Source organism: Gigantopelta aegis, chromosome 13 (genome assembly GCF_016097555.1).
Source record: "Gigantopelta aegis isolate Gae_Host chromosome 13, Gae_host_genome, whole genome shotgun sequence".
Taxonomy (NCBI): Eukaryota; Metazoa; Mollusca; class Gastropoda; order Neomphalida; family Peltospiridae; genus Gigantopelta; species Gigantopelta aegis.
Window position 1 is genome coordinate 27278670 of NC_054711.1, and position 24512 is coordinate 27303181.

Consider the following 24512-nt stretch of genomic DNA (forward strand, 5'->3'; position numbering starts at 1 on the left):
GAAATATGAATTGGGGAATGCATTGTATACAGTGTACAGTATATCGACTGGCGTGCTGTCGGTAGAGATATCTCGCCTGCAGTAGTCAGAATGGCAGGAAATATGAATTGGGGAATGCATTGTATACAGTGTACAGTATATCGATTGGCGTGCTGTTTGGAGAGATATCTCGCCTGCAGTAGTCAGAAGGGCGTGAAATATGAATTGGGGAATGCATTGTATACAGTGCACAGTATATCGACTGGCGTGCTGTCGGTAGATATCTCGCCTGCAGTAGTCAGAACAGCGTGAAATATGAATTGGGGAATGCATTGTATACAGTGTACAGTATATCGACTGGCGTGCTGTCGGTAGAGATATCTCGACTGCGGTAGTCAGAATGGCAGGAAATATGAATTGGGGAATGCATTGTATACAGTGCACAGTATATCGACAGGCGTGCTGTCGGGAGAGATATCTCGCCTGCAGTAGTCAGAACGGCGTGAAATATGAATTGGGAAATGCATTGTATACAGTGTACAGTATATCGACTGGCGTGCTGTCGGAGAGATATCTCGACTGCAGTAGTCAGAACGGCGTGAAATATGAATTAAGAAATGCATTGTATACAGTGTACAGTATATCGACTGGCGTGCTGTCAGAGAGATATCTCGCCTGCAGTAGTCAGAAGGGCGTGAAATATGAATTGAGAAATGCATTGTATACAGTGTACAGTATATCGACTGGCGTGCTGTCAGAGAGATATCTCGACTGCAATAGTCAGAACGGCGTGAAATATGAATTGGGAAATGCATTGTATACAGTGTACAGTATATCGACTGGCGTGCTGTCGGAGAGATATCTCGCCTGCAGTAGTCAGAACGGCGTGAAATATGAATTGAGAAATGCATTGTATACAGTGTACAGTATATCGACTGGCGTGCTGTGGCAGGAAATATGAATTGAGGAATGCATTGGAGAGATATCTCGCCTGCAGTAGTCAGAACGGCGTGAAATATGAATTGGGAAATGCATTGTATACAGTGTACAGTATATCGACTGGCGTGCTGTCGGAGAGATATCTCGCCTGCAGTAGTCAGAATGGTGTGAAATATGAATTAAGAAATGCATTGTATACAGTGTACAGTATATCGACTGGTGTGCTGTCGGAGAGATATCTCGCCTGCAGTAGTCAGAACGGCGTGAAATATGAATTGAGAAATGCATTGTATACAGTGTACAGTATATCGACTGGCGTGCTTTCGGAGAGATATCTCGCCTGCAGTAGTCAGAACGGCGTGAAATATGAATTGAGAAATGCATTGTATACAGTGCGCAGTATATCGACTGGCGTGCTGTCGGTAGAGATATCTCGCCTGCAGTAGTCAGAAGGTTAAACAGGAAAATACTGTCTAAAAATAACTAGAGCTCGTCCCGATAATCATTACCTCTCAGAAGAGCATGCGTTTTTAAAATTATGAAAAATGAATTTCTGGATATTACAAAAACCTAGATGACCAGAACCACTTCAGGTGTATGAAAATGAATATTCTAAATAATAAAATGTAAGTATACATCTAATTTAAATTATCAAACACGGTTTTAAAGGTAGACTAAACTCCAACAAGAAAGATGCATACCCGGACCACCAACACATACTGACAATTTAACAAATGAAAAATGCGTAATTTTAGATTTAATAAAAAAACATTATTATTCTTGCTAACTAGGGGCAGCCATTTTGTTTAGTTTTTGTGACGTCGGTGGTATAGCTTGGGGCGAAGTGATGTCAGCTCCGTCAAACTTCTCTATTATGCACAGTGTAAACAAATGGTCTAATTTACGACAAAGCGCTTCGCTTTCAACAACCTGACTTGTAAAACCACACAAATAAACTATTTAACTAAATATATTTCAATATATAACAAAATGGAGTTATAGTATTTTTTTCTTTTAAAAAATCCAAAGAAAAAAAGCATATTATTAGGCCTATTGGTAGGATATGTTCAAGCAAAAACGACCACTTACGATACCCAAGTGATCATTTTCTCCTTTTTTTGACTACTTAATTGGTCAGTTTTGTGATTTTAGATGGGAAAGTCTACTTAATCAAGAGTTTTACAGAATTACTTACAATAATAAAGCAGCAGGACGGCTGGTAAGGTCTATTACGATTTGAGGTTATCACACAATATCCTGTGATCTTAATAAAATAAACACAATGTCTGGGGACCGTCTAAATATACACCTGCCAATCAAGAACCACAGGTACAGGCCACAGAAAGAAAAGACCAATTAACCAAGAAAAGATTCCGAATATTATTTCAGTACGTGGGTTAATTTATATACAAAACATAATGCAGTTATTTCAACACTTTAACAATGGTGGTTTATTTTGTATTGAAAAATAAACCACATATACACGATGCTATGTTAGTGGGATGGATATTATTACAGAACATTGCGATACATCGGCAAAAATCAGGTATGTTTTGTTTCTTCAGTTCGAAGACTAATTCCTGACGTGACACGTTAGGTATTACGTAACCACCAGCTCACCAGAGGGCGTATTTACTGTGATGGTACAAAATGGCTGCACCCATTGTATATAATAGACGTCACATTTAACCGTTTTAGTAATTAACTATACGATTATACTTGTTGATATTAAGCAATAATGTGCATTATGTATCGTTGAATATGCATACCAGTCCAAAAGCCTTGCTTTAGCATTCCTTTAATAGTGAAAAATATCCTGTAGTGTTTAAAAACTAGAGTCTTGCTGTCACTTTAAAAGTCCACAATCATGGCACATTATTAATACACAATATATATAAAAAATACATAAAGGTTACATTAATTAACCATAAAAAACAAAAATACAACCCCAATTATTAATAAAGCGACTTTTTGTAAAACGCTTGTAGGAAAAAACACTGATCCAGTTGATTTGACCCGCATCTGACCTGTGACGTAGCATCAGGTAAATTCCACTCATTCATTAGTAGGTTAGCATGGTGACAGCATGTAATGATTCTTCAGAAAATAGCTGATTTTTTATCGGACATTAGTTTGGACATTTCAGACTTGTCGCATTTGTCTATTTATTCTAATGCTACCTCGATTGGTGAGGAAGAAGGAGAAAATCCCTCGGCATTAACATTCGGGCTTTGTGTTTGTCTCCGGCGACGTTTGGGCTCCGGGCTGCAAATACAGGGGGGATACAGGCTTGGAACAGACAAGTTCTTTAACAAAAGTTTTGGTGCCATTCCCATCGATCATCTTAAATAATTGTCGTAATCCCCAGGTGTGAAGTGGTCACTGCAAATCAGATCCCATCTTGACGGTCCTTTCCAATACGCATGTGTTCGGTTTAAGAACTGCTTCCATGCAAACAATGTCGGTTTGTCTTTCGGAAAAATATGCAAACTTTTTTTGCCTTTAACTGCAGCTTTTGTACATCCATACACCGAACAATGGTTCACCATGTTTCACATTTGAAAGATATCTTCAAAAAAATATTCCAAACATACAATTCAATTCAACAGAATAACATTTTCGCGTTTTAAAAATACAGGTGTACATGTGTTCCACTTCCATGTAAAATGACCGAAAGGGGTCACGTGACTTGACTTTTGGAGTTCAGAGGCTTTTTGGCAAGCGATGGTAAAAACGTGACTTTTTATTGCGAATATATTAAAAAAGGGTAAATTTTTTAAAATTTATTTTATTGATACTTCATATATATTGTAAAAGGTATACATAGATACCAAACAATAGTGAATTACACTTTTGATAAATGTAGACCTTTAAGCAAAACATATTTTTTGTCTTTTCCAGTGGTTTTTCGCTAATTATTCATACCAGGAAGCACTGCGCAACACCCAGGCTGGTGTTGTGAATGTTCTCTCGTCTACATCAGGGTTATTCACTCTGGTCTGTTCGGCTGTTTGTCCTAGCGGACCCAGCGACAAGTTCACTCTCTCCAAACTGGTGTCTGTTTTACTCAGGTATGGTGTCATTTTTAAATACAATATTTGTATAAGTACACATATTAAAACGATATAATATTGTGTATGTAGCAGGTGGGTTTTGTGTTGAATTAACACAAACTGCAAGTTCTGTTGATTATTGTGTTTTATTTCCAGCATACATAAACACGAAAAAAATGACCTAAAATACATAATATAACAATAGTAAATACTATGTTTAATATATATATATATATATATATTATAAATATTCAAATTATTCCTTATGATAACAAATACATGTACATGTATATATGATCATTTAAAATTACATGGTAATTAACGAAGAGTGAATACATTTGCATCACACCAGAATCACATTCATAATAATAATCTAATTATATATATTTTATATTGCACTTTCAATACATAAATACTAATTTAAGCCAAAGACAATATTTTATATAACACATTCACTATATAAATACTACCATAATACTTAAACCGTACAAATACCAAATGAAACTTGGTACAATGCTTCTCTGGTTTATTTCAGTATTGGAGGTATGTCTTGTACAGTTTTGATTGAATTGTTCTGAAACTTGGTACAATGCTTCTCTGGTTTCTTTTAGTATTGGAGGTATTGCGGTGGTCAGTGTATCGGACATCTCCATGGAGAAGGGGGTGCCGGCGGGGGCCCTGTGGGCTGTGGTGGGTGCTCTCTGTTATGCCCTCTACCTCGTCTCTCTCAGACGTAAGGTCGATCATGAAGACAAGTTTGATATCCCCATGTTTTTTGGTGAGTCTTTTACTGGACTGAGGCATATTAGAAAACAATTATCTTTGTTTTTGTGTGAATACAGGTAACCTGAGGTATATATATTTTAAAATATTCCAATTTAAATCAGACATATTTTTATAACCTTGTTTTTTGGTGGGTCTCTTACTTGACTGAAATATGTTTTTGTTTAAAAATCTTCTTCTTTTTTTGTTGAATACATATTTCAGGTTACCTGAGGTATATTTAAAAAATATTCCAGTTTCATTGAGGCATATTTGTTATATTTTGGTGTGTCTGAAACTTCTTTTAGGTATATTTTTTATTATCTTGCCTTGATAAAGTCAAAAGGTGAGATATAGGTGTTATTGTTTGAGATAGTAAAGGCAGTGAGATTGTTTGAGATGGTAGAGGCAGTGAGAGAGAGAGAGAGAGAGAGAGAGAGAGAGAGAGAGAGAGAGAGAGAGAGAGAGAGAGAGAGAGAGAGAGAGAGAGAGAGAGAGAGAGAGAGAGAGAGAGAGAGAGAGATAGTAAAGGCAATGATGTCAACTGTTGTATTACTTACACTTTATTGTTTAGATCATCCATTTCCATACATCCTAAGTGTTCCTTGTCATCTTGGTGTTTCTAATACCACAAAATACTTAAAAAAAAAAAAAGTTATGTACCTCTGAATAGTAATGGTTATCGAGATGAGCTCTAGTCTATTTTTTAAAGTTATTTCCGAGATGAGCTCTAGTCTATGTTTTAAAGATATTTCCCTGTTTCAACATCACAAACTGTTGTTTCACTCTATTTCAACTCTGTCCAAATGTGTTACAGATTTGTACATGAAGTAAACTTAATTAACATTTTTCAAAGGTTGAAACTAGACTCTGTGACCTTACTTCACAAAATCAGTCATTCCTGTTTCTCTCTATTGTACCTTTATCCAGATGTGTTACAGGTTTGTAGATGAACCAAACTCACTGTCTGTTTTCACGGGTTGTGGGTCTGCACCTTTAAATTGATATTTTAATTATTAAAGGCATACTATCACGGATTTAAGGACCTTATTTCTCTAAAAATGGATAATAAATAAAAATTACATTAATTGTTGAAAACCAAATCTAGCTATCGCATCACCTTAACAGAACCATGATGGAGTGAAATCCATGTCAACCCTCTGGCAATTTTAGTTTTTGAATTATGGACCATTGCCATAATTCAATTATTTTTACAAAATGTCATTAATAAATGAAGTATGGTGGTTATGAAGATAGTTGAATAAAGTACATTTAGGGACAAATCAAATTATTTTTGTTGAGGTAATACTTTGTTAGACCATTAAATAGGTCGGTGGTCTGTGACAATATGCCTTTAATTCTTTTATTTAAATTAATTAATTTATTTTTGAAGCATGCATTTAGATTGACATTTACGGATGCAGCAAAGAGTGACACAAAATAAGTTTATGGTAGGCGAGACGTGTAATTCCATATAATTCTTGTTATGTTTACAATTTGTGTGTGTGTGTTGTTTCAGGGTTTGTTGGGATGTTTTGTGCACTGGTCCTGTGGCCAGGCTTTCTCATTCTCCACTACACGAAGTGTGAAGTGTTCGAGTGGCCGAACGGTCAACAATGGCTCCTCATAGCGGTTAATGGTCTTGTGGGCACAATCTTCTCAGAGTTTTTGTGGCTGTGGTATGTTGTTGAAGGATTTATTTTTAATGCACAAATCTATAGTTGGAAGAGATTATTGGGTAAGGGAGGAATTTCACTTCACTTTTTATATGCCCATCTTTAACCGGTCGTATTTGGGTATGGTGTTGTCTGTCCGAACGTATGTCTGTCCGTAGACTTTTCGTTTCCAGGACATATGTTCCTTATCAATTCACATTGGATCATCAGACCTTGCATGCAAGTACAACTTGGAATGATGGTGTGTTGGGATGGCAGTGTGTTGGAATGGCAGTGTGTTGAAATGGCAGTGTGTCGTGTACAATAACTAGGTCACCATGACCTACTTTTCACACATTACTGGACATTAAAGGAAATCCTTGTCCAGGCAATATCTTCCTTATCTATTCATATAGGATCATCAAACCTTGCATGCAAGTACAACTTGGGATGGCAGTGTGTTGGGATGGCAGTGTGTTATGTACCATAACTAGGTCACCACGACCTACTTTTCACACATTACTGGACATTAAAGGAAATCCTTGTCCAGGCCATATTTTATCTTCTTTATCTATCCATATAAGATCATCAAACCTTGCATGCAAGTACAACTTGGGATGGCAGTGTGTTGGGATGGCAGTGTGTTATGTACCATAACTAGGTCACCACGACCTACTTTTCACACATTACTGGACATAAAAGGAAATCCTTGTCCGCGCCATATGTTCCTTATCAATTCATATAGGATCATCAAACCTTGCATGCAAGCACAACTTTGTTGGCGGTGGGTCGCGTACCGTAACTAGGTGATTGCGACCTACTTACGACAGGTATATCGTGTACCTCGCCAGTACATGTTTCAGTAGGTCAGCAGTACAGCACTCACCTGATGTACATTAACTCTGTGACATCGATCTAAAGGAAATGGGTTACTGCTTAGTTCTATTTATTTGGCGTGGCCCATGTGTCATTGTCAGTTTCCTCTCTATTGCCATAATAACCATGCTAGTGACATTAAACAATGTGGACGGGTGGGATGTAGCCCAGTGGTAAAGCATTCGCTTGATGCACGGTCAGTCTAGGATCGATCCCCGTCGGTGGACCCATTGGGCTATATCTCATTCCAGCCAGTGCTCCACAACTGGTATAACAAAGGCTGTGGTATGTACTATACTGTCTGTGGGATGGTTCATATAAAAGATCCCTTGCTGCTAATCGAAAAGAGTAGCCTTTGAAGTGGTGACAGCGGGTTTCCTCTCTCAATATCAGTGTGGTCCTTAACCAGTGTTTGACGCCATATAACTGTAAATAAAATGTGTTGAGTGCGTCGTTAACTAAAACTTTTCCTTTAAACAATGTGGATTTTTCTTTATTAAATTTTTTTTAAATACCAGTGAAAAGTTAACTCATGTTTTTAAACATTGGATAAGAGTTTCTATAACTATTTTAGTTATATTATTTGGTCTATTTTATATTTTATAGACAGTATAGTTTAAACAATATTTTGATATGGCTGTTGGCCTGTTGTGATTATACCAGTGCATCATGTACTGTTGGCCTGTTGTGATTATACCAGTGCATCATGTACTGTTGGCCTGTTGTGATTATACCAGTGCATCATGTACTGTTGGCCTGTTGTGATTATACCAGTGCATCATGTACTGTTGGCCTGTTGTGATTATACCAGTGCATCATGTAGATAATATACAATACATGGTGGTTAATTGTCTCTTCTTACACATTTCACTGGTCTTGGAGGGTGTAGTGGTTAAGACACCAAACTTAAGGCTAGTGATTTCCCAAGAAATTTGGCTAGGCATGATAGACCAAATACTTTTGGGGCATTTTCACCATTTTCGGGGCACTTGTTTTTCATTAAAAATACACAAAAATTAATTGAAATAAACATTAATGTAATTTATGTGCTTGCTTTAATAAATGAATGGCAAAAGATATAAAAGGCATATTTTATTAATTAATAATAACTTTTTGTGTGTTTTTAGAATTTTAGAATTAATTAGTGAAAAAGGCTTGTTTAATCTCAGGGCAGCATGGTGCTCATTAAGGCAAGATGGTGCTAGACTATTGAGGCATGGTGCCGCACCATGCTAAAACAAGCTAGGGAAAACACTAATAAGGCTGGTAGGTACTGAGTTTACATCCTGGTACCGGCTCCTACCCACAGCGACTTTTTTGTCATCGGAAAAACAAGAGCTTTATCTCACCGTTTGACTTTATTAAGATGAGAAAAAAACCCCAAAACAGATGGTAGACTATTGTCGATTTTCTTTAAAAATGTGGTGACCTATTATCTGTGGAGCTACTGCCCTCAATCCATATGTAGCACACCATACTTAATTAAGAAAACGACTCAGTGAGTAGGAAGGAAAGAATGTTTTATTCAACAATGCACTCAACACAGTTTAATTATGGTTACATGGCGTCGGACATATGATTAAGAACCACACGAACCTTGAGAGCGAAAACCCGCTGCTACCAAACAATGGTTACTCTTTCCGATTAGCAGCAAGGAATCTTTTATATGCAGTATACAGACAGGATAGTACATACCATGGCCTTTGTTATACCAGTTGTGGAGCACTAGTTGGAATGAGAAAATAGCCCAATGGGTAGGTGTAAGGCCACTATACCGACTTCCTTTTCACTAACCACTAGTAAACTAACCTACTGTCCTGAACAGACAGCACAGATAGCTGAGGTGTGTGTGCCCAGGACAGTGTGCTTGAACCTTAATTGGATATAAGCCCAAAACTAAGTATAAACAAACAACTGACTGTAATATAAAGGAAAGTTGGGAATTAAGATTTCACAGTTAATGTTTAAAAGATAATTTGTTGTGATTATAGCATTCAGAATTGTGTCTTCTGTTTAAAACTTTGGATTGAAGTTCCATTGTTTCCAAGAGAAGAAAACAGAGACATTACAATAGTATTTTTGTGTTATTTTCACCACAGGGGCTGTTTCCTGACATCCTCTCTGATTGCCACGTTGTCGCTCAGTCTGACGATACCGATGACTATGATGGCAGACGTCTTAATGAAAGGGGTGAGACTCTCCGTCATTTAAAAAAAAAAAAAATTAATACACAAAAGATTAGCAAATATTAAACTTAGCAGATATTACAAAATGTAAAATATTTTTTCTTTTCATCTTTACCTGACCTTTAACCAACCAAATTCACAACAAAACTTTTTATAAAATCCACTAGTGATTAATTTTTTTTACTAGCCACGATTAAAAATTCACTAGTCCTATTTTACTTTAAGTTTATACAATTTTACTAAATAATAGTAATAATCAGATATGTTACCTAAAGAGGGATAAAGAGGTTAAAAACACTAACATTGGAGGGTTTGGGTGAGGACTGGTTATTCATATTTACAAAATAGACTGCAACATTTAACTCTCCTTCTTTTTTTCACTAGCTGTTGGGCATGGCAATAGTAGTTATTTACTAGCCCAACATTGAATATCACTAGCCATGGGAGTGGGCTACCATAATCTAGAAGCCTTGAGTTTACAGACACTGATACTCCGAATAATTGTTTTTGATTTAATCACTAATTTTGGTTGTTAAAAAAGGCTCTGTAATTGGGAAACATATTACATTGGCAAAACAAACTCAACACTGCCTCTTTAATGCATTTTCCCTATTGCATACAGGAATTGTATTTCAGTGAATATTAACTTATTATGTTAATACTATTTTCAGGTTGGTTACTCATGGCTGTTTTATCTTGGATCTGTTCCTGTTTTTATCTCATTTTTTGCCATCAGTTTTCTCACTCATTATGAAAACTGGGACCCAGTTCTGCTGGGAGTTAAAAAAATCTTACACGTTGTGTTTAGGCGAAGAACAATGAAACCAAGGTAACATTCATAGGCTCGGTTATGAGACATTTCATACCTGATTTGTTTAGTCCGTGGACATTTCGTACACCCTACCGTTTTATTCCCGAGACGTTTCGTCCCCTGGTCATTTAGCACACGTTTATAGTTCTTAATGTATTCTTTAACAATCTTTAATAATTTAATCTTTAATACAGTATTTGTTAATCTCAATAAAAAATATTATAAACATTATTGTTTGAATTGTATATTACTGTATCAAATGATATCGTCTTGCAACAACCTGTGTCACAGAGATAAATTATTACAAAGTGTGTACCAGCGTATAAATGACCAGGGGATGAAAAAACATATTGAAGTTTGTTTTGGGGTTTTTTCTCTCAGAAATTACTATCTTTCCGTGCAGCAAGCATGTTTGAACCTTGAAAAAACCCCTCAGTTATAATCCCCCGAGGGAACAACTAAGACACCAAACAATATACAGGTACAATTCATCACAAAACATGTCCTAAATGACCAGGGGATGAAATGTCTAGGGTATAAAATGGTAGTGTGTACTAAATGTCCAGGGATGAAACAAATCGGGTATGAAACGTCCTGTAACCATGAGCTCTAAGGGCTGTTCGAGAATTTATCAATGGCAGTGGGGGTTGGGAGGAAACCTTTTAATATATCTACATCCTGTATATTAAATTTTATTTGATACGAGTGCATAGAAAAGAATTGTAGCGGACCCATCAGACATAAAAAAAAATATTGATGCCTCCCCCACCCTCGTATAATCAATTCCTGAACAGCCCTCAACTGAAATCGGACCTAATGCTTTTATCTGTGATCTTATATTGTTTAAAATATAGTAAAGTACTCTTATAACAAACCAGAAGGGACCATGATAAATAGTTGTTCGTTGTATACATTTGAAGAAGTTGTCCATTTTCGTTTCAAAAGTCGGACATATTGGATTTTTCTCATTTAAAATGCCTTACATACACAAATTTTAACAATTTATTTAAAAAAAAAAAAAAAAAAAAAAAACTTAATACAAAGTGCATTTAATCATGTTGGGTTTTTAAATTATAATTTGTTTTTGTCTGCTTACTTAGTGGTGGCCTCATAATTTGCAAAACTGTCCGAATGTCTTATCATTATGGTCATTTTGTTTCACAGTAATTTGTCAGATAATATCATCATGCATCAGTTCCTCATCAAAGACAATTCCTTAATCTGAACAATTGAATGATAACATATGAAACTGGGGTCGCTGGTTGTCTGTACATTTCTTAAGTGTAGCCAATGGTGTGTCATCATCAATTTCATTTGAACTTTTGTTGACTGTCACAAGAAATGGTACTTTTGAAGCTACGCTTTGCAAAACATTTGACGATACACGAAGGGGTCACGAAGAAGTCATCTCAGCATGTAGTGCAGGGAAGTGAGAATGTACTGTTAATTGTTCAATAACTTAATCCCTTGACACCACTCTACTAAGTAAAAACAAACATTCTTTGATCTGTTCTGTGTGGTCGTGTTTCATTTATGTTCGGTTCGTTGTATAGTCAATAATTTACACTGAAATTCACAATTTGGGACAAAATATTTGGTTCATTTTAATAATATATAGCGTGAAAAAAATGGGACTTTATAACCAGTTCGTTGTATGCAGTAGTTTGTTCTAAGTGTACTTTACTGTAGTTCATTGTAAATTATTTGAATGCTAAATATCTTCCAAATGAAAAAAAAAAAAATTATGTTTTAAATTGCTTTTATGTGCATGAAGAAAATTCAACATTATGATGTAGCCTAAAAAATACATCAGTCTTGAGTCTATTTTTACTATTTAACAATTTAGGATAGAGTATCCACTTTAATTATGTTACTGTATAGTAACATATGAAAAATTCACTATATATTCATAAACGACATTTTGAGAAAAACATGGTTTTGCTGCAATATAACATAGCATTCGTCACACAAATCATTGTTTTTACGTCCTTTTTATTGGCTTCCTCACCATGTCAAGGAATGGACCATGAGATAGGTATAATTGTCGTGGTTAGGCCATCGGTCTACAGGCTGGTAGGTACTGGGTTCGGATCCCAGTCTAGGCATGGGATTTTTAATCCAGATACCGACTCCAAATCCTGAGTGAGTGCTCCGCACGGCTCAATGGGTAGGTGTAAAACCACTTGCACCGACCAGTGATCCATAACTGGTTCAACAAAGGCCATGGTTTGTGCTATCCTGCCTGTGTGAAGCGCTAATAAAAGATCCCTTGCTGCCTGTCGTAAAAGAGTAGCCTATGTGGCAACAGCTGGTTTCTTCTAAAAAAAAAACTGTCAGAATGACCATATGTTTTATGTCCAATAGCCAATGATAAGATAAAAAATCCATGTGCTCTAGTGACTTCGTTAAATAAAACAAACTTTAGGTATAATTGTATGAAAGTAGCTAACAATAGTGAAAGCACACAAGTTTATTAAAACTGTAATTGTGTCTGTATTTTGCATTAGTAATGAAATTATAATACGTGAGGCATAATGTGCCAAATAAGGCACCTAATTGTATGAATTATTGCTTTACTTAACTTTATATATTTATTTATCTTTCAGAATACGAGAACTCGATCGTGAACAGACAGAAAGTTTAATCATTTCTGAAAGCAACCAGTGATATTTGAGGAATATAATCTGTATATACACTAATGATATTTATAAATATATGTTGAATGTACTCTGACTGAGAGAGCAATGTACCTAGTCATTCATGTGTCTCTGTGTTGGTTATCTATATATGTGAATAAATGACTTTAGACTACATGTACATGTATGTACAACAAACTTTAAACTTTACAGTATTTGCGACATGATTTTAGAAACCATTCTGTTAACCCATGTACCAGATACCACAAAATACGGACCTGGTAACCTGTAACAGTAATCTGTATTGATAACCTGTATTGGTAACCTGTAACAGTAACCTGTATTGATATCCTGTAACAGTAACGTGTATTGATAACCTGTATTGATAACCTGTAACAGTAACCTATATTGATAACCTGTAACTGTAACCTGTAATGGTAACCTGCAACTGTAATAGTAACCTTTAACAGTAACGGTAACCTGTAACTTATAACAGTAATAGTAACCTGTAAGAGTGACCTGTCAGTTACAACAAATTTATCATGATTACAATTCTCTTTATTGTTGTTATTAAATTAATCCAACTATATATATATTACCTGTTTCTTTATCATTTTCTAAACAAATATAACTTTCGGGGATTATTTGCTCCGCTTTATTTACATTTCTATGCTACATAGTATAATAGCTTTGTTAATTTTTTGAGTATTGATTTTTTTCTTTAATTTTTTTAGTTGATTTTTTCTTCAAATTTTTTAGTATGGATTTTTTCTTTAATATCTATAAATCTTTTCCAATATTCCCTGGTAATGTGTTGAGATATATCTGTTAACAATCTATGAATAAAAATGTTTTTAAAAGAACAACTAATTAATCCAAGGCTCTAGTTTCTTTTTACTTTTGCATAAAATTAACTTTGGACTACTCAAAACAACAGGTTGACCATTGTAAGGAACATGAATTTCTCAAAATTCATAAATTGACCAAAACATTGAAAGTAATGTTAAAGTTGACAGTAAAAAGAAATGTTGTGGTAGCCCAAGACATATGATATGGTCTAATTACTAGGGACATGGCTTTAGAAAGGTACGAGCAGTGAATTTACCAGGAATCCACGTTTCATCAAATCCCAGAAATTTGGGTTGGAAGCATAAGATTATGAGATGGATTACCTAACATTTAGCGATTCCAATGGTTGCCTAAAGAAGGCAAGCCTCGTCCCAGGTCGAAATTTTCACCACTTCTGGTGTATTTTTTATATCCCACATGACTGCATATGATGCAGTCTTTTTTTCCCCCAATTCATTCAGTAAATAAACCATTATTTTTACATGAACAAAGTATTGTTCCTTTTAGTTTTAGCTTTGTTATTTGTCTCTATTGGTATAGCCAGAGAGGACTATAGGTTTTGTCCTCGTCATTCTGTCTGTCTGTAGGTCTGTCCACAATGCCTTGAGATATTGGTCTGAAATTTTTTATATAGCTTTATCATGTACTGTTCCAGATAAGGTTCGACTTTCATGGTGATTTACCCATTTTTCACAGAGTTATGGCTCTTGAACATAGAAAAAAAAGAAAAAAAGTTTGCCTGATCTTTTTTTGTTGTGCAATGTCTCGGGAGATGTTCAGCTGAAATTTTGTGTATAGCTTTATCATGTAAAGTTTGATATTCGTAGCGAGTTACTAATTTTTCTGTGATTTATGACCCGTGATCTTGGGAGGTAAAAAAAATTGGTTGGTAGGGGACATGTATTGCTTTAGCAGTACTCTTAAGAATCCTTGTTCATTCATATTACTGTTATCATTGTATTTTAGGGGAGATAAGTAAATCATGAATGAAACACTGTTAATTTGCTTGATTTCATTGACATTTGACTTGACTTTAGATTGCACCAATGTCTAGATAGGCACTGTTCATTTACTCGTGAATTTTGTCCAAAATGAAATACAGTTCTTGATTTCATTGACATTTGACTTGACTTTAGATTGCACCAATGTCTAGATAGGCACTGTTCATTTACTCGTGAATTTTGTCCAAAATGAAATACAGTTCTTGATTTCATTGAAATTTGGCTTGACTTTAGATTGCACCAATTAATATCTAGATGGGCACTGTTCATTTACTCGTGAATTTTGTCCAAAATGAAATACAGTTCTTGATTTCATTGAAATTTGGCTTGACTTTAGATTGCACCAATGTCTAGATAGGCACTGTTCATTTACTCGTGAATTTTGTCCAAAATGAAATACAGTTCTTGATTTCATTGAAATTTGGCTTGACTTTAGATTGCACCAATGTCTAGATAGGCACTGATCATTTGCTGGTGAATTTTGTCCAAAATGAAATACAGTTCTTGATTTCATTGAAATTTGGCTTGACTTTAGATTGCACCAATTAATATCTAGATGGGCACTGTTCATTTACTCGTGAATTTTGTCCAAAATGAAATACAGTTCTTGATTTCATTGACATTTGGCTTCACTTTAGATTGCACCAATTAATATCTAGATGGGCACTGTTCATTTACTCGTGAATTTTGTCCAAAATGAAATACAGTTCTTGATTTCATTGCCATTTGGCTTGACTTTAGATTGCACCAATTAATATCTAGATGGGCACTGTTCATTTACTCATGAATTTTGTCCAAAATGAAATACAGTTCTGTATTTCATTGAAATTTGGCTTGACTTTAGATTGCACCAATTAATATCTAGATGGGCACTGTTCATTTACTCGTGAATTTTGTCCAAAATGAAATACAGTTCTTGATTTCATTGACATTTGGCTTGACTTTAGATTGCACCAATTAATATCTAGATGGGCACTGTTCATTTACTCGTGAATTTTGTCCAAAATGAAATACAGTTCTTGATTTCATTGAAATTTGGCTTGACTTTAGATTGCACCAATGTCTAGATAGGCACTGATCATTTGCTTGTGAACTTTGTCCAAATGAAATACAGTTCTTGATTTCATTGACATTTGGCTTGACTTTAGATTGCACCAATGTCTAAATAGGCACTGATCATTTGCTTGTGAATTTTGTCCAAAATGAAATACAGTTCTGTATTTCATTGAAATTTGGCTTGACTTTAGATTGCACCAATTAATATCTAGATGGGCACTGTTCATTTACTCGTGAATTTTGTCCAAAATGAAATACAGTTCTGTATTTCATTGAAATTTGGCTTGACTTTAGATTGCACCAATTAATATCTAGATGGGCACTGTTCATTTACTCGTGAATTTTGTCCAAAATGAAATACAGTTCTTGATTTCATTGCCATTTGGCTTGACTTTAGATTGCACCAATTAATATCTAGATGGGCACTGTTCATTTACTCGTGAATTTTGTCCAAAATGAAATACAGTTCTTGATTTCATTGCCATTTGGCTTGACTTTAGATTGCACCAATTAATATCTAGATGGGCACTTTTCATTTACTCGTGAATTTTGTCCAAAATGAAATACAGTTCTGTATTTCATTGAAATTTTGCTTGACTTTAGATTGCACCAATTAATATCTAGATGGGCACTGTTCATTTACTCGTGAATTTTGTCCAAAATGAAATACAGTTCTGTATTTCATTGAAATTTGGCTTGACTTTAGATTGCACCAATTAATATCTAGATGGGCACTGTTCATTTACTCGTGAATTTTGTCCAAAATGAAATACAGTTCTGTATTTCATTGAAATTTGGCTTGACTTTAGATTGCACCAATTAATATCTAGATGGGCACTGTGCCAAAAATAAGTATACCCAATATAATAAAAACCAGATTACGTAAAAACAAGTTGACCTCAGAACATTTTGCCTTAAAACCATTAAAATGTTGAGCTTTAATTACTTTAAAATAACTGTACAAAATGTGGATAGTTTTTTTCTCTTTTGATGAATATTAACCTGACCGTAAACTAATGGTTCCCTTGTTACCAATAGAAAAATGTAGTGGGTTTCCTCTTTAAGACTATATGTCAAAATTAGCAGTTAATTTGTTTGACATCCAGTTGCAAATGATTAATAAATCAATGTGCTATAGTGTTGTCATTAAATAAAACAAACTTTTTTTTTTTTTTTTAAACTGATTGCATTTTTCCCTGTATTGTAATAGACGATTCTATTAAAATGGAAAATTTTAGCCATAAAAAAAAAAAAAGTTTAACACCACCACTAAAGCACATTAATTAATCATCGTTTAGCCATAAAAGACCCATTGTGCACTGTTTCATATAGGGATGTGATAACAATTTAAACTAAAAGCTGAAGCATAAGCTCAAATACCCGGTAACGGTAAGTGTTCAGTATTTCAGATGAAATCCATTTTACTTGGTGAAAATTATACCTACCTCCCCCTTAAAGGAACAAACTCTAGTTTTTAAATACTACGGCATATTTTTCACTATTAGAGTCGTTTATGATCACTGAAATCAAACATTACTTATATTTTATTGTTTAGATTATCCATTTCCGTACAAACGACATGTTTCTGGTCATCCGGGTGTTTCTAACACCACAAAATGCATTTTTCATATTTTTAAAAACACGTGCGTCTGAGAGGTAACGGTTATGGAGTCGCGTTTGAGTCTATTTTGAAGGGTATTTCAACATCACAGACTCTTGTTTCACTCTGTTGTATCCAAATGTGTTACACATTTGTAAGTTAACCAAACTTAGTGTCCATTTTTACGGGTTGAAACTAGGGTCTAGGTGAAAAATATGCTTTAATGAAAAAAAACTAGGGTCCGTCCCTTTAAAATAGAAATCTGAGAAATTGCTGTGTAATTTTATCCCCAGTGGTAACTTCTTGTAATTTGTATATGATCGTCATTGAGCATAATCATCTAAGCTACATGTATATATTTCGAGTTTTCACACCTGCCGGGTCCACGTATAAACGGGTCAATAAAAGATTTATTTTTTCAGGGCTTGAAATTAGGGACTCGACTTATATAGCTGAGATCGACTTACAGGCAAAGATACAATGTATATGGTAATTGTAATAAGCATGAATAACGTCATATAGTATGTGGCCATAAATATCATTGTATCATTATTAGCATGATTAGCTATCTATTTTTTTTTTTGCAGTGTACATGTAGCTATTAACAGCTCAGTAAATAGCTCAAGCAATAACAGAGAGTCTGTTCTTTGTTTTTCTTTTTTTTCACAGAATCATTTGCTCATCAAATTACTATACCAGTATTTCTGTTAGCTTGTCCCCATTGTATAAACATTCCTACAATCAAGTTGGGATGTTTTGTTGTATGTTTGCTCATAGCTCTGTCAAGTTGATTCCAATTTGAAAGCAAAACCAAAACCATGCTGCATGCATTACAGGGCATGCTGTTCTTGTCCTGTGCTTGCAATACCACATCTGATGTGAACAAGAGTTACTCGGTCTCCCACTGTGATCTGATTTTGTTAATTAAATACAATAGATAATCCAGGAAGGCTAGGGAAAGGGCTGATTCTACCCTTGAAGATTTTAAACTTTTGTGTTCACAATGGTCGTGCACTCAAAAGCAAGATTAATTTGTATAATTTTAAGACTTAAGGAAAGGGATAAATGTGGAATTTATAACCCATGCATTTCTGGACATCATGGTTTTCTAGTATCTCAGTAACAAATTTTTGTCCAATATATTGTCATACATACACAAAACCAAAACCAAACCTTGTTCCTTTGGTGGCATTTCGTTTCAACTTATTTTTCTGCTTATATCCAATTAAGGTTCAAGCACGCTGTCCGGGGCACACACCTCAGCTGTCTGGGCTGTCTGTCCAGGACAGTGGGTTATTTATTAGTGGTTAGTGAGAGAGAGAAGAGAGTGTAGTGGTCTTACACCTACTCATTGAGTCGTTAAAGCTCATTCCGAGTGGGACCCATGGCAGCACCGGGCTGCGAACCCAGTACCTACCAGCCTTATGTCCGATGGCTTAACCACGACACCACCGAGGCCAGTTTGGTGGCACTGATAATACAATTCCTGACCTTGTACAAAGAAAAATGTAAAGTAAAAAGTAAAGTTTGTTTTATTTAACGACGCCACTAGAGCACATTGATTTTTTATCTTATCATCGGCTATTGGACGTCAAACATATGGTCATTCTGACACTGTTTTTAGAGGAAACCCGCTGTCGGCCACATAGGCTACTCTTTTATGACAGGCAGCAAGGGATCTTTTATTTGCGCTTCCCACAGGCAGGATAACACAAACCATGGCCTTTGTTGAACCAGTTATGGATCACTGGTCAGTGCAAGTGGTTTACACCTACCCATTGTGCCTTGCGGAGCACTCACTCAGGGTTTGGAGTCGGTATCTGGATTAAAAATCCCATGCCTCGACTGGGATCTGAACCCAGTACCTACCAGCCTGTAGACCGATGGCCTAACCACGACGCCACCGAGGCCAGTAAAGAAAAATGTAACCAAAAATAAGAGGTGCCAGGCCGCTGGGATCTCCCCTTCCCCTACCTAAATCCACATCTGAGGATGCACCTCAATTATATTTTTTCTGCCTACTGGGTCTGCTACAATACTTTCTCTATGTACAAGTATACATGGTTTAAATACATCATTTTATTTTGTGTGATGGGGATATAAACCAATTTGCCTCTCCCCATTATAAGTGTGGAACAGTCCTTGTCTCATGTTAATTTTCCTAATGGAGACTAGGTGAGGCTGCAAGAGCTAGGCTAAGTTAACAAAGATCGCTTAAGCTCCCATAAGCTCTTTTAAGATTGTGTATGCTCTTTTAAGCTCCCTTATGCTCTTTCTGAAAATTTGAAACAGTTCTGAAGTTACCGCCGCTGTTAAAATGTGTTTAACATATCCTTAATAACTAGTTTGTTCTGTTTAACCACACCACTAGAGCACATTGATTTATTAATCATTGGCTGTTGGATGTCAAACATTTGGTAATTCTAACATAGTCTTAGAGAGGAAACCCGATAAATGTTTCCATCAGTAGCAAGGGATCTTTTATATGCAGCATCCCAGATAGGATAACACATACCAAGGCCTTTGATATAGCCCACCGATGGGGATTGATCCTGGACTGACCGCACATCGGAAGTGCACGTTATCACTTGGTTAAATGTATGTCCATTATAACTATTTTCCTATTAAAAAAATCAATGTCTATATAGTATATACTCAAGTGTGTTTCTGGTCCTTATGATTTCATTTTACTTCCTAATAAATACTTTGTTCATATACAAGAAAGTATTTGAGAGGTAAAATCCAGTTTTGGCCATTACAAACATTGGAATAAGAAAGAAAGAAAGAAATGTTTTATTATAAGGATGCACTCAACACATTTTATTTACGGTTATATGGCGTCTGACATATAGTTAAGGACCACACAGATATTGAGAGAGGAAACCCATTGTTGCCACTTCATGGGCTACTCTTTTCGATTAGCAGCAAGGGATGTTTTATATGTACCATCCCACAGACAGGGTAGTACATACCACAGCCTTTGATATACCAGTAGTAGTGCACTGGCTGGAACGAGAAATGGCCAAATGATCGAGCGAGCACTTTACCACTGGGCTATGTCCCACCCCTTGGAACAAGAAGATACATTAGATATACAGACACTAATATTATGAACAAGAAAATATTTGTTATACATGTATATAATTTTAGTCGTTTAACAAAGTTCCATTGGAAATATGTTACAACAGTGACAAAGTGGGGACAGTCTCTTTAGTGAAGTACCGGCCTCAGTGGCGTCGTGGTTAGGTCATCGGTCTGCAGGCTGGTAGGTACTGGGTTCGGATCCCAGTCGAGGCATGGGATTTTGAATCCAGATCCTGACTCCAAACCCTGAGAGTGCTCCACAAGGCTCAATGGGTAGGTGTAAACCACTTGCACCGACCAGTAATCCACAACTGGTTCAACAAAGGCCATGGTTTGTGTTATCCTGCCTGTGGGAAGCGTAAATAAAAGATCCCTTGCTGCCTGTCGTAAAAGAGTAGCCTATGTGACGACAGCAGGTTTCCTCTAAAAAAAACTGTGTCAGAATGACCATATGTTTGACGCCCAATAGCCGTTCATAAGATAAAAAATCAATGTGCTCTAGTGGCGTCGTTAAATAAAACATACTTTACTTAGTGAAGTAGGCGCCAGATATTCGGATTGTATACTGAATTACACAATGTATGAGCTCCTGTGAAAGTGATTAACTCTGTTTGTACATGTATTGTTAATAATATCCTTTGTGACAAATAAAATCATTCTCTCCGATGTTTCCTTGTTTATATGTTGAATATGGCATCCCCATCCCCATCCCCATCCCCACCATACGTTTACAGGTACCTGTACCGTATCCATCAACTGTATATGGTCACTGCATGGTGGCAAATAGAATTACTAACTAAATGAATGAACAATAAAAACATGCATATAAAAGATCCTTTGCTACTTTTCTAGTAGCAAAAGTTAGTTTGTTTTATTTAAAGGCACAGATCACTAACCTATTTAATGGCCTAACAAAGTATTACCTGAACAAAAATAATTTGATTTGTCCCAAAATGTACATTATTAAACCATCTTCATAACCACTATACTCCATTTATTAATGAGATTTTGTAAAAATAATTGAATTATGGCAATGGTCCATAATTCAAAAACTAAAATTGCTGAGAGGGTTGACATGGACTTCACTCGATCATGGTTCAGTTACGGTGATACGATAGATTTGGTTTCCAACAATTAATGTAATTTTTATTTATTATCAATTTTTAGAGAAAGAAAGAAAGAAAGAAATGTTTTATTTAACGACGCACTCAACACATTTTATTTATGGTTATATGGTTAAGGACCACACAGATTTTGAGAGGAAACCCGCTGTCGCCACTACATGGGCTACTCTTCTGATTAGCAGCAAGGGATCTTTTATTTGCGCTTCCCACAGGCAAGATGGCACAAACCATGGCCTTTGTTGAACCAGTTGTGGGTCACTGGTCGGTGCAAGTGGTTTACACCTACCCATTGAGCCTTGCGGAGCACTCACTCGGGGTTTGGAGTCGGTCTCTGGATTAAAAATCCCATGCCTCGACTGGGATCCGAACCCAGTACCTACCAGCCTGTAGACCGATGGCCTGCCACGACGCCACCAAGGCTGGTCCATTTTTAGAGAAATAAGGTTCTTAAATCCGTGACAGTATGTCTTTAATAACGCCACTGGAGCACATCGATTAATTAATCATCGGCTATTGGATGTCAAACATTTGATAATTCTGACTTGTAGTCATCAGAGGAAACCCTTTTTCTAATGCAGCAAAGGATCTTTTATATGCACTTTCCCACAGACAGGAAAACACATACCACGGCCTTTGTCCAGTTGTGGTGCACTGGTTGGAACGAGAAAACCCCCCAATCAACTGAGGTGGTTCGATCCTTTGACGCAAACACCTCAAGCGAGCACTCAACCGACTGAGCTACACTATATCAAGTATTGTTTTAAAAAACTATTATTAAAAGCACCCCTAGTCTATACCAAGTATAGTTTTAAAAAACTATTATTAAAAGCACCCCTAGTCTATATCAACTATACCCCTAGTCTATATCAACTATATGTAAATACCGCCCCTTTCTAGTAGCAGCATACATACATGTATGGGCAAGATCAAGCAAAATGCCACCTTTGAGAAAATAAATTATTTATGAATTCAGTAACTTGTGTGGTATGATCAGAAGGTGACCGGCCTCGGTGGCGTAGTGGTTAGGCCATCGGTCTACAGGCTGGTAGGTACTGGGTTCGGATCCCAGTCGAGGCATGGGATTTTTAATCCAGATACCGACTCCAAACCCTGAGTAAGTGCTCTGCAAGGCTCAGTGGGTAGGTGTACACCACTTGCACCGACCAGTGATCCATAACTGGTTCAACAAAGGCCATGGTTTGTGCTATCCTGCCTGTGGGAAGCGCAAATAAAAGATCCCTTGCTGCCTGTCGTAGAAGAGTAGCCTATGTGGCGACAGCAGGTTTCCTCTAAACTTCTAGAAGTCCATCAAGTGTTTCAGCTACTGAAACAGGCATCATTGCTAATATTTATGGTTGATGTAACAGTTCTTGACGCTCATGCAGGAAACTTTGCTGCATAACAGCTAATTTAGTGTTCATTTGAAGGGTAGAAATAGCAATAAAAAGCTAGCTATTTACTAGTAATTAATTAAAATATACTTGTGGTGTCCCTCCATTATCGAAAAACATGATTTTTCAATTTGTTTATGACAAAGCAAATTAAAAATATTTGTTTTTAAAATCCTTATGATCAACTAATAGCTTGGAAGTATTACCAAGTTATATATTTTTTAAATTATATAAATTTAGTCATTGTGACCAATTAAAAACCTGTCCCTCTGTTACCAGTAATGGAGGAACATTTGTGCCATTGTATATTAAAACAGTTTGTGTGATAAAACCAACTTGAAAAAACATCTTATGTCTATGTATTTTGATGAAATGAACTTAAATAATTGATGTAACATCAACTTCTGCAATTCACAAACACTGAAAGTCTTTAGACATCACCTTACAAAGGGATTACAGAGCTCTACTACATGTAATTGGGGCAATACTACTCCTTACCCGAAAAAGGAAAATTCCACAAACTAAAGGGACATAACCTAGTTTTTAAACATTAAGGCATATGTTTGACTATTAGAGCCATTTTTGATAACTGAAATCATACTTTACTTAGATTTTATTGTTTAGATTATCCATTTCCGTACATTCGAAGTGTTTTTGGTCATCCTGGTATTTTTAATACTACAAAATACATTTCTCGTATTTTTAAAAACGCACGTGTGTCCGAGTAGTAACAGATATGGAGTGGAGTTTAGTCTATTTTTAGAGAGTATTTCACCATTTCAAAGTCACACTCATGTTTCACTCAATTGTAACTTTATCCAAATTTGTTACACGTTTGTAGATTAACTCAACTGGGTGTACATTTTCGTGGGCTGGAACTAGGGTCTGTCCCTTTAACTTAGTTTAAGACATTTTAAAGATTGTTTTTTTTATTTCTTGTTTCCTGAAAATAATTTAAGGATAATATTGAATGCAAATATGAAAATATATTTGATGCATTTCACCAAATAACTGATAAAAAGTTCTTAATTGTTGGAAATGATTTTTGAAAAACGGATAAATAGAAAAGCATGTACTTATATATTTTGAGGATAGGACTTTGACTTAATTTGTTATTGTACAAAGACACTGAAATTGAGGTTTGGTTAGGAATCTGGTGAATCTAAATGTTACTTGAATTATTAAAGGTCATTTTGAGGTTACAAAAGTTTGGGACACAACACAAAATAATTTAAGCTGTATTGCAGAATTTGCATAAAACATTAACAAATACCAGTGCTCGGCCGGTCGGTCGCCACAATCGCCAAATGCGATAGAAATATAAAAGTGGCAACAAAATAATCAATGTGGCGAATGTCTGTGGTGATTTAAAAAAATATATATATATTTATATATATAATATATACACATATATATATACATACATGCAAGACACACACACACACACAGTGTATATATGAGCCGTTTTAGGTATCCAGTAACAAAGAATAACTTCGACCATTACGGTATC

The 24512-nt window shown here is 35.8% G+C and overlaps 1 protein-coding gene across 1 annotated transcript in view; it reads left to right on the forward strand.

The window, feature by feature from the left end:
* LOC121387445 (solute carrier family 35 member F5-like) overlaps positions 1-14392 on the forward strand; it is a 41923-nt gene extending 27531 nt beyond the window's left edge. The window contains exons 8-13 of the mRNA XM_041518561.1: positions 3820-3989; positions 4583-4749; positions 6253-6412; positions 9364-9454; positions 10122-10279; positions 12868-14392. Of these exons, the coding sequence (XP_041374495.1) occupies positions 3820-3989; positions 4583-4749; positions 6253-6412; positions 9364-9454; positions 10122-10279; positions 12868-12928 (807 nt within the window). The 3' untranslated portion in view covers positions 12929-14392. The remainder of the gene's footprint in view (positions 1-3819; positions 3990-4582; positions 4750-6252; positions 6413-9363; positions 9455-10121; positions 10280-12867) is intronic.
* The last annotated feature ends 10120 nt before the right edge of the window (positions 14393-24512 follow it).